The sequence below is a fragment of the Lissotriton vulgaris genome, chromosome 10, assembly GCF_964263255.1.
Source record: "Lissotriton vulgaris chromosome 10, aLisVul1.2, whole genome shotgun sequence".
Classification (NCBI taxonomy): Eukaryota; Metazoa; Chordata; class Amphibia; order Caudata; family Salamandridae; genus Lissotriton; species Lissotriton vulgaris.
This window is the reverse complement of record NC_141698.1, coordinates 976704939-976717475: the sequence shown is the minus strand read 5'-3', so window position 1 is coordinate 976717475 and position 12537 is coordinate 976704939. Positions and strand designations below refer to the sequence as shown.

General features: G+C 35.9%; 1 protein-coding gene across 1 annotated transcript in view; it reads left to right on the top strand.

Moving 5' to 3' along the window:
- Window positions 1-12032, top strand: part of SCIN (scinderin) — a 312531-nt gene extending 300499 nt beyond the window's left edge. Inside the window, exons 15-16 of the mRNA XM_086941979.1 lie at window positions 2977-3037; window positions 8248-12032. Of these exons, the coding sequence (XP_086798105.1) occupies window positions 2977-3037; window positions 8248-8375 (189 nt within the window). The 3' untranslated portion in view covers window positions 8376-12032. The remainder of the gene's footprint in view (window positions 1-2976; window positions 3038-8247) is intronic.
- Window positions 12033-12537: the final 505 nt, after the last annotated feature.

The window sequence follows — 12537 nt, the reverse complement described above, 5'->3', positions numbered from 1 at the left end:
TACTGATCAGTAATTCCGTCTCAAAGAGAAGCCCTGAATTACTAACATTACTCTGATTACTCCATCGTAATTTAAATACGCCCCGGTCTACTCAGAATTACTCATTGGTATCTTGTCATGTAGTGAGTGCCACCAGAGGGCAGTGTTGCTGCCAAAAAGCAGCAGATCTGTTTCTCAGAGTTGAGTTTCAAGCAATTTTTCTGCATCCACTTAACGATATTTTCCTTGAAAGCATCAAATTGTTTGGCTACTTCTTCACAGTTTGAAAAGGCAGACACCACAATCTGGGTGTCATGAGCATAGAAAAATACTGAGAAGCCAAATGATCTAATGAGTTCGAGGATAGGGGCATACACATTAAAAGAGTAGGGCTAATCAAGTATCCCTTGGGGAACCCACAGGGAGTACAAAAGTATTTAAAGTAAAACAATTTGATTGTGATTGGGTAAAAAAGAAGCCTGGTAGTTTTAATGATCGGCCCCTAATACCTATGTGTCCCAGCCAGTTGAGAATGGTCCACTATATCAAAAGCAGCAAGAGATCAGGTAAAATCAAGGCTGCTTCCCCACCCTTGGCGACAACAGCTCTGATGTCTTCCATCACATCTATAAGAGCTGACTCCCTGCAAGGACTAGGTCTAAAATCATGTTGTGACAGATCAATAATGTCAGATGATTCCAAAAAAAGCCATGATTTCTTGGTTTAGATTTTTTCCAAGAATCTTTGCTGGAAGTGTGAGTCAAGAAGTCAGCCTGTAGTTTTTCACTTCCTGGGGATCTAGCGAGGGTTTTTTAAGAGTGGCAGAATGGAAGCTTTCTTTCAGGCTAACAACAAGCATTTGCAATGCAATAGGTCTCGCATTACGCGAGTTTAAGCCATTGGCATTGTAAATGACGATGCCTTTTATTTATGTTTTAAAAACGAAAACAAAAAAAGGCATTGTTATTTGAAATGTCAATAATAGCTCAAAATCGCGTAAATGCAAGACCTATTTTATTGAAAATGCTTTTGCTTCGTTTGACCACCAGATGGCAGTCACAGTACGCACACATTCTGTTTCTAGGTTAAAACGAAAAGTGGAATCGGTACCGAGATAATTGAGGTTCTTGAAAATGGGCCTCTTCCTCTCTCTAAAAATTGGAAGCGAAATGCTGTCTTTTGTGCTCACGTACCATGTCATTTTTAGGGAAAATGTGTGGAGCCTGAATCTTAAAACAGCGGCAGTGTTCACCAGTCTTTTAACAAGCCTTACTGCAGGCTCTGACATGCGTTGCCGATGTATGAATTTCACATAGAAGCCAGCGTGCAAGTACTGTTCTACAAACGAGCCAGCGTGCTGCCAGCACTGAAGGCATGTTTATTAACTGAGAGATTGTCACACAGCGCAGGCACGCATGACCACCACACGCGCTGTCCAGCCCTCCTGGAAGTCCGGGGTTCAAACATTCTTTAACCCCTTACCTGCGGCAGCTATTCCGCCGCAGCGCTAGGGGGCCGGTGGCGCTCCCGTACTCGTGACGGAACTGCTCCGTCACGAGCCTCGGGTGGGCTGTGCTTGTGACGGAGCGGTTCCGTCACGGCCCCGCCCACTTAATAGAAATCAGCACCGCGCAGGCACGGCGAGCTGGCCATGACGGAACCGCTCCGTCACCAGCACAACCCACCCGAGGCTCGTGACAGAACGGTTCCGTCACGAGCACGGAACGGGTTAAAGTTTGTTAAAGATTAGCTAGGAGATGTTTCCTGAAGTTTTATATTGCTACTTTAGTGGCATAACAAAACCATTGTCTGATAATAAGTTTTCACCATTGCCAAAGCAGAATGAAAAAAAATAGTGCTTACAGACTAGTGAAAGAGACAGTGTAACATAACAAGTAAAAGATCCAGTCCTGATGGGCGGTCACAAAAGGAGACAGGGAAGTAACAAGGAGGGACTAAGACGTCTCATTATCAATCTGAAGCCAGCATTTACCGTGGACGATGACTCCAGCCAATGAAAGAGATGGGCGGGGCTTCCACTCCTCTTCTAAAACATACCCTTCTTCAGCATGCCTCGCAGAGTGAGCAGCTCATGCGCTGCAATGCCAGGTTCGACCTAAAAAGCACCCAATGAGTAATATATTATTCCATCGTTCTGAAGGTGGGGCGATATTGTGTTTGTCACTGAATGTAAAACCTGTGGGAGGCACGGGTCAGAGGGGGCAACTGATTTGGAGCTTTCAATTAGTTTTGCCACCTTGTCTTCCGTCAGAGGGATAACAGTGGTTAGCAGGAGTGATGCATGTTTGCTGTTGTAGGTAGTAGTGTAAACTAGTGCTTCATGTCTGAATAATGTCTTGATGTTTCTTGTCAAAGTGGTAAACTCTAGATACATGTTGATTTTAGAGAGGAAGAAGTCTGCTATTTTGCCACACAGTGGCTGGTCTGGTGCAACAGGGCTTGTCTTGCTAATTTTAGACAGGTTATTAACTGTATTAAAAAGTTATTTTGATGATTTTTTTGCATTGTTTATATTATCAGTGAAAAACTTGGTCTCAGCCACAATATATAGAGGAAAGTAGGCATAAACTATTATCGGTCTTGGCATCTAACAAGAAAATATGATATCAAAGTTAAAGAATGTCAGGAAAAATGTGGACTCTGTTTTGACGTTAGGATCAAGAATATGGAAAGAGACACTTTTTGGCATGCTGATAAAATAGCTCAGGAAGCTGAGCAATTGTAATTGGGGTATGTGTGTAATTTGAAATCAAAGGCAAGCATTTACGCAAAGATGATTCTGCTTTTTATCTTTCTAACGTTCTTAAAGCAAGTACCAATTTCGATTGCTTAATAATAAGTTTCATTTAAATAAAAAAGTTCTATTCAAAGCCTTTTGAATACAAGTGGTAAAGAAAACACCGTTTTTTGCTGAGAATTTATGAAAATGTGTTTTCTCCAACAAGATATTATAAAATGTTTTTAATTGCTTTACAGATATTTCTTTGGATTGGAAAAGATGCCAATGAAGTTGAGCGAAAAGAATCTCTAAAGTCTGGTAAGAACTGCTGATGGCCTACATTATAAAAATAAATTTCACACAATGATAAGCAAGTGTGCATTAAACAGGGTCATTCACCAAAGAAAAATACCTATCCTGCATTACTAATAATTACCAGCAGTCGACCTTCTAGAGTAGAGAGCCATGTCCATGTGTGATGCAGTGTTCCAGTCCAGTTTGAATTCTTGGAATTGTAGTCTTGTTTTATACAGGGATCAACATGACTACAAATCCTAAAATTCAAAGAAAAAACCTTGGCTGGACCACATAATCTCACATGGACATGGGAAACTTAGCAGGACAGCAGAATTCTGCACAGCAGGAATGGGATCTCGCTGGACATGTCTCATTACTTTCCCAGAAGTATGTCTGGAAGTTTGCAACTGGAGCTGCTTTCCAGGCATAGTCATGAGAGCATTTGCAAGTTCCTGAAAGTGGAAAAAATACGTGCAGGTAGTGGAGGGGGTCTCCATCTGTACTTTTCTTTCTTTCTTTGCCAGCAGTTTCTTGTTTCCCTCTCCAATTGCTTCATATTTTTTCCAAATTAAGTGAAAAATATGGCACGAATTTATAATATTCGAAGCACTAAGTGAGAACTAGAAGCTGGAAAGAAATTACTAATGTATTAGATGGGAACTCGAAGAGCCTTTGTGTAATGGGCTGGGTGTACCACCATGACAGATTCCTCAATATGCTATTGGAACCAACTCGACATTTGCTCTGGGAGAATACCAGGCAGAAGATGTGGGGCCAATACCAGGCAGAAGATGTGGGGCCCTGGTAATGCCTTAGAAAGGCATTAAGAGAGCTGTGTGAAAAGATAAAAAGTGACATCCTAACAGTGGTGATTAGGCCATGAGCATCTCCCAGAGTTAGGTGAGAGAGGCCACACACTTGAATACATCTTGAAATCTCTGTTGACATATGGTGGCAGGCACCGTCTTTGACATGCATCATCATTGTGCATCAATTCACTAGCTTACAGCAAATATTAGGATGTTATAATCCTTCAGCAAATTAGGCTTGACTTTCACAAAACCAGAAGCGCACAATATTAATTTTACGAATGTCTGACAAAATATCGATAACACAAATATCAATATACAAAAATATCGGAAGAAAAATATCGAAGTCAAAAATATAGGAATCCTATCCCTAACAAGGTAAGTACAAATATATCGAGAAAAAAAATATAGAATGACAAAAATATCGTTTTTTGTAAAATATCGTTTTTTTTTATTAAATAAAAATCTAATATTAACAAATAATACTTATAAATGTAATAAACATATTTGAAAATGTACAATAATATTTAAAATTAATACATAATGTAATACAAATTAATATTAATAAATATATAATACATAATATATTTTTCATTAATTATAACTCTAAATTAATTATTTTCATAACTTATAAACAAATAAAAATATAATAAATTACTAATACATTTATATACATAAAATAGTCACATAAATAACAATTAATAACATCATAATACTAATAAAAAAGCTAAATACATTTTAGATAGCGTATGAGTAAAAATTACTATTCCCACTCCAGAGAGTGCAACAGTAGGGAAAGTGTTGGATAGCGTATGGGTAACAATTACTATTCCAACTCCAGAGAGTGCAACAGTAGAGAAAGTGTTGGATAGCGTAGGATTAAAAATTACTATTCCAACTCCAGAGAGTGCAACAGTAGGGAAAGTGTTGGATAGCGTAGGGGTAACAATTACTATTCCAACTCCAGAGAGTGCAACAGTAGGGAAAGTGTTGGATAGCGTAGGGCTAACAATTACTATTCCCACTCCAGAGAGTGCAACAGTAGGGAAAGTGTTGGATAGCGTAGGGGTAACAATTACTATTCCAACTCCAGAGAATGCAACAGTAGGGAAAGTGTTGGATAGCGTAGGGGTAACAATTACTATTCCAACTCCAGAGAGTGCAACAGTAGGGAAAGTGTTGGATAGCGTAGGATTAAAAATTACTATTCCAACTCCAGATAGTGCAACAGTAGAGAAAGTGTTGGATAGCGTAGGGGTAACAATTACTATTCCAACTCCAGAGAGTGCAACAGTAGGGAAAGTGTTGGATAGCGTAGGGGTAATAAATACTATTCCAACTCCAGAGAGCGCAACAGTAGGGAAAGTGTTGGATGGCGTAGGGGTAACAATTACTATTCCAACTCCAGAGAGTGCAACAGTAGGGAAAGTGTTGGATAGCGTAGGGGTAACAATTACTATTCCAACTCCAGAGAGTGCAACAGTAGGGAAAGTGTTGGATAGCGTAGGGGTAACAATTACTATTCCAACTCCAGAGAGTGCAACAGTAGGGAAAGTGTTGGATAGCGTAGGATTATAAATTACTATTCCAACTCCAGAGAGTGCAACAGTAGGGAAAGTGTTGGATAGCGTAGGGGTAACAATTACTATTCCAACTCCAGAGAGTGCAACAGTAGGGAAAGTCTTGGATAGCGTAGGGGTAACAAATACTATTCCAACTCCAGAGAGTGCAACAGTAGGGAAAGTGTTGGATCGCGTAGGGGTAACAATTACTATTCCAACTCCAGAGAGTGCAACAGTAGGGAAAGTGTTGGATAGCGTAGTGGTAACAATTACTATTCCAACTCCAGAGAGTGCAACAGTAGGGAAAGTGTTGGATAGCGTAGGGGTAACAATTACTATTCCAACTCCAGAGAGTGCAACAGTAGGGAAAGTGTTGGATAGCGTACGGGTAAAAATTACTATTCCCACTCCAGAGAGTGCAAGAGTAGGGAAAGTGTTGGATAGCGTAGGGGTTGAAATAACATACTTATAAAAAATAATTCATTATTACTTCATTACATTAAAATTAGTTCCCACCATATTCCCCAATAAACACACAAACCGCAACAGAACAAATTTATCAATTAATGAATTATTTAAAATTAATTACCAATTAATTATAATTATTTACCAATTAATAACAATTAATGTATGCTTCCTACTAATTAATAATTACTTCTACATAATTAAATTACTTCCCACCCTATTCCCCTATAAACCCATAACCCGTTACAGAACATATTTATCAATTAATCAATTAATTAAAATTAAGTAAAAATAATTCTCAATTAATTAATTAATAATTCCTACTAATTAATAATTAATTTAACAAAATTAAATTACTTCCCACCCTATTCCCCTATAAACCCATAACTCGCTACAGAACATATTTATCAATTAATCAATTAATAAAAAATAATAAAAAATAATTCTCAATTAATTAATTAATAATTCCTACTAATTAATAATTAATTTAACATAATTAAATTACTTCCCACCCTATTCCACTATAAACCCATAACACGCTACAGAACATATTTATCAATTAATCAATTAATTAAAATTTATTAAAATAATTCTCAATTAATAAATTAATAATTCCTACTAATTAATAATTAATTTAACATAATTAAATTACTTCCCACCCTATTCCCCTATAAACCCATAACCCTCTACAGAACATATTTTTCAATTAATCAATAAATTAAAATGAATTAAAAATAATACTCAATTAAATATTTAATAATTCCTACTAATTAATAATTAATTTAACATAATTAAATTACTTCCCACCCTATTCCCCTATAAACCCACAACCCGCTACAGTACTAAAAGACAACATTTAATTAAATTACATTAAAAATAAATTATTAAACATAATAAATACAATATAATATACACAAAATGTATTTAAAAATCGATATTAGTAACATCGAAATTATTTACTTCGATATTACTGACATCGATATTTAAAACTTCGATATTACTAATATCGATATTAAGAGTGTCGATATTACTTACCTTCTATATTATGTCCCTTCGATATTTAAACTTCGATATAATTGTATATCGAAATTTAAAACTCGATATTTTGTCTGCGTACCTAATTTTACATTCCTCCTCTGCATCTTTGTAAGTGGAAGGATGCTGTCGTACTGAACAAGCTCAGCTGGTGTCTTTCATGAATGCTGGTGATTGAATATATTCAATTGACCTTGCACTTCCTTAAGAAGGAAGGAAGGTTTCTAAGTATATGCCAGTCCCCAAGGTTTCTCAAAAAATGAAGACACCTCAGGATGACGTGTAAGATCTCTTACATCGGTGCTCACTGAAAGATAGATCAAGGATACAAATCTACATAGAAAGTGAAGGGACATAAATGACACGAATGCTTAAGATTTGCCATTTGTTTATCTTTTGTTGCATATGTATTTATTCTCTGGGCTTACCTTGGGTTTCCTCACAAGTCTTAATAGCCTTTGTCAATCACAGAGGTCTCATTCTGCACACAACATTTACATATACCACATTTTCAGGTTTGCTTACTGTTATTTTTAGTTGATTCACAAGTTGTACTTAACTTCAGTGGAAGAGATATTTCAGCTTAGCAGATTCCTTCGTACCTGAAATATCTTGTCACACATACCCATCTTAAAAGCAACTTTACATTAGATAATAACCATATTCTGAGTGGGAGGAGAATACATCAGATTGATAATTAACATTATCACTAATTGGGAATAATTCTGAATGACAAAAAAGTGATAGAAAAGATACATTATTGGTTCAGTCGCGGCAAGACCAACTCAAACATTTCTTCTTCCAATACCAATAAAAAGCCTGGCACTGATTCGGATGGAAACTTGAGGAGTGTGACGTTTAAGACTTTTAAGACTTAGCTTTCTTTGTCAAAATTATGAAGTTGCAGAAGTTCAAAAAATAGTGGAAGAAAACTTTCATCAAAAGCATATTTCACTGGAAAAAAAGCTCTGTGAAACCCACTTTTTTCAGAAAAATTTAATTGCAATGACACTTTATGGGAAACATCTCGTAAGATATTTTTTTAGCTAATTTTATTTGGATACTAAGCTTTGGAAAGGTGACAAATTCTGAAAACTTTTCATCTTTGTTAAACTATGCAGACAAAATTATAAATTTGCACAGCACGAGACACAACGACAGCTACTCATCGCATAAGAGAGTTCTGTTCGCGCCGTGCAAATGAGTATCATATTTTATCATATTAATGAGTTAAGACTTAAGTAATGTGTGTTTATATAGCAATACAAAAAATAATATTTGGTGATATAGTATTTCTGTTCTTGCAAAACTGATCTTTCTATACAAATGTTTCTGTTTTAATTAAATCTTTGTTTTACAGCCAAGCAGTACATTGAGACAGATCCTTCGGGACGAGACAAAGGCATTCCAATTATTACTGTGAAGCAAGGGCATGAGCCGTCCACATTTACAGGATGGTTTCTGGCGTGGGACTCCAACAAGTGGTAGCAATGATTCACCTCTGTACCACACTCTTATCTGCAACAACAAAAAGAAGGAAAAAGATGTAATGCTGAGCCAAAAACATTAGAATACTTATGCAATTTGAGTAATGGCCCAAGTTGATGGTATCTAAATGTCAAATATTTGAAACATACCAGGATGTAAACATATGGTATCTCTTCTTCAGATGTATTTTCCTCTCATACGTTTCTAAAGAAAAGCTGAGCAATATTGGTCAGACTTACTGAAAATAAATTAACCTCGCTAGAGTTAAATTCACATTTAATATGAGAAAAAAACTGGCAGTGTTTTCGTCTAGGAAATACTTAATCTCTGGGATACATTTTGCAAGTACCTGCCCATGGAACAAACTTCTCTGCTTCTGCTATGCTACTTTCTCCTACGTAGCTGGCAATCAAATACCTATCTGCAATTGCGATGTCTAATTTGCTCCTTCAGTTGACTTCAGAATACCTGTCTTGGCTTTCATAGATTGCAGGATGTCTCTGTGGTCCAGTAAACCAATTCATGTTGGAGCCTTTAAATCAGTTTTGAAAATTCCATTGAAAACAGCTTTACATCAGCAGACTACAAAGGCTAGACCACAGGGTGTGAACTGTGAGTGGAAATATATCTTGTGCTAGACCAGCACTATTTTATGTGAGAAATCCTACTGGATGACATTTTTAAGTGAAAATGATAGGTGGCAGCAACAGGTTGCAAAGAACATTGAATGTTGTAGTAGAAGAAGTAAAAATGAAGAAAGGATAGGAAATTGAGATGGGGATACCTGCATTAAGAGAAACACGAGAAAATGCTGATTATCAAAATTTTGAATTTGACTTCATGCCACTCCTCATAGATTTTATTTTCTTTCCAACACAAGCATGACAAATTTTGCTTCAGGCTCTGGTTACATGATTTTGATAGAAACAATTACTAGGTTATTAGAGAAAGGCATATACCCATGTATGTCACGTACTAAAGCAGTAAGGTGATCTAACTTCAATATATATTGGAACAGAGAAGCCTCCTTCAGATTTTAAAATAGTTTAACATCTTCCACATTGAGAACAAAAGTCTACTGCTGAATTCTAAAGGGGTGCCCACCACAGGGATCATTCCTTAAGTGATTAGATTGCTCACTATGACGTAACTCAATGAGCTTTGACATGAAAAACATATGTAATATATATGTACAAAGGAGGTGCTGCAAAAGTAGTGTGAAAAACATGTTTCATGTAGTGGCCTGGAACATCTCAGAGCTCTGACTCAAATCTGGTTCGCTACAGTGACTCTAGCCCCCATTTGTAATTTGAGGAAGCCTTTGGGTCTAATCTGATGCTAGTTATTGTCTACCTCTTATGATCCGCCAAATCATTGTAAATTCATGAACGCTATAAAAACAAGGTCATCTACCCATCTACCCTCCAATTAGATTTGTTTTGGTCACACCATATCTTATTAGTACCAAGATGTCCTTGGGGACAATTCATTTCTCCATAAGTAACCTTTAAAGTTGCAGTAAATAGTATGTTTCATGAAAATGCGAACATTACTTTGCAAAATGTATATTCGTAATTAAAATATGTGCAGATCATATTTCATTTATTACACTAAATGTAGCAGAGTGTACATGGAAATACTTATGTTCACCAATAAAAAGAAGCTTGCTTAATTGGAAGAGTTTCACAGAAGATAAAAGGATAGCTAGCAGCTGTGATGAACAACATAGACCCTGTGGGTACTCCCTTTCTCCTGACTGGTGATGTCACACTAAGGTAATTCAGAGGTGGAGAATTGCTAAATGTATTGGTTTGAACTAGAAAGATCGGATAAGGCAGTATTTCCCCATTAAACTCTACAGCACTATAAAGTATTTTTCAAATTATCAGGCATACCTTACATGAAAGAAAATGCTCCATTTTAATGAAGCATCAAACCAATTCTCAACCTGGATGAAAGTGGCAGACAACTTGTTTAACAATGTAAGTTAACTAATCCATTAGTCTTCAATGTTTATATTATTATAGGTTTAAATACTTCTGGAAGAAATAAAAGAAAGAACGCACTTACTAATACTGTTGATTTGTTGATTAATATGATGTATCAGCAAATGTATGGTTTCTCTGATGGTTTGTGTCCTGGAAATTCTATGCCCAAGATACAAAACTTTTGAGTAGTACTGTCTCCACCATTTCTGAGATGGGAGTATGTTATACTTTCCGCATACAGCAGTGGTGTCTACATTTGGGATGATAGGTGTTCTGCTAAAAGAAAAGTCCTTACTCAGAAAATGCAGTAGAGGACTAAAGATGGACCATCTGGTTTGTACATGTACATTTGTTTGTTAATGAATGTAAATTAGCTGACTAACCTTGTCTGGCATTAGTTTTCCATGTGCAAAAGTACAAATTAATTATAAAATGTAGCAGAACAATTGTGAATACAACTGCCACAATTATCTCACTATGTCTTTAAGATATATGTGTTGTTGTATCTCAGAATGCAGTCATTAAGCGATATCAATGATGTTGTGTATGAATGCAAATTAGACATTATTATATTGATTAATCATAGTGTATTAATGTTTTTAAAAGTTTTCAATGTATTGCCAAAAATGTGAAAAAGTATAATGTTTCAATTGTATGTAATTAAAGTAAAGGAACAGTTGTCGAAGTAGTGGTTTGTTGCAAATAAGCATCCGCAATGAAATAAAATACCCATGTCGAACAATGTACACCAAAAACAATTAAGTACGTTTGCTGTAACATATGACTTCTTTAATGCTTTTGTTTATACATAAATTCAAAGAATTAGAAAGTGCATAGTATATCAAGAGGTCCAAAAGGAAATGTCAGATGGAGAAGGGTAACCAAGTAAGGTTAAATCATGGGTTTTTGCATGCAGCAACACAGGGACATCATTTGGTACCTTTGCACCGCCAAATGAATTTCTCTTTGGAAAATAGCCAACAATTTTTTGAGAAAAACACATTTTCATAAACTATAAAATAGGCAGTTGTAATAAAATAATAAAATCCTGATCTTGTTTTGTGAACCATTAACTTGAGCTAAGGACATGGTGACTGTGTGTTGCTTGTTTATAAGAATGTTGTCCTCACTTGTTGCACAAACCTTTTGCAGCTGTGGAAAACAGAAACGACTCATAACAAGTCCTGTCCCTGTAGCTTCTAGCGCTGTTGAATATAGGCTCATGCCACATGAAACATGTAACTGGAGGCAGTCACAGGAGTACATACAATGTCATGCGATATAACATGGGACTTATTTTTATATAAAAGTACGTAGTTTATGTGACACAAAGCTTTACTTTAGTAAGAAAATGTGGCTTTTGATGAGTACCTATTCGGTTGTTTTGTTAATTTTGAAAATTGATGTACTGTGTATGAAGTTTAGTATGCTAGGTTACGTTTAGTTACTTGTCATCATCATATCCATATAAACATAAAATGATTTTGCATAAATGTATACTATTACATCAAGTTATACTGTGTTAGTTACATATCCCAAAAATAATCTGAGATTGCTTTATATTTGAAATAATGTATGCTACATTTTTAGGTATTTTTTATTACTGTTTCTCTGTTTTGAAGTTGAAGGTGTTAAAAAAAAGTAACTCAATAAAATATTTTTGGGAAAATGGCTCTTGTTCTTTTTGTCACCTAATTATAATTTCACAACATAACCAGTGTAATGTTAGTTCCTTGTTTCTGTTTAGATTTAATTCATTTGTGAAAAGCAGATTGTTACAAGATGTGTTATAATATCCATTCTACCTTGAATCCTAATGAATCTACTGACTCATATTATATGGGATATGCTGTGTGATAGTAGCCTCAATGTATTCAATTTGAATTGCACTTTAACATACAAGTGATCAAATGTGGATTCCATGAAGGTCTCCTGTTGGACCTAGATTACCCAAGCCTACATATGGTAGCTTGGCACAGTAGTGGTCTACAGCTAACTCAAGGCGTTGGCTAAGTACTTATAAGTCTCACCCACAGTAACACAGTGATGAACCACTAAAATAAAGACACAACACCTCTGTTTGGAAAAAATACCGTTACCTTTTATAAAAATAATATGGCTCTTTGGATTTTAAATCATACAGGTTACAACATCACTTTCTTTTAGGAGTAAAC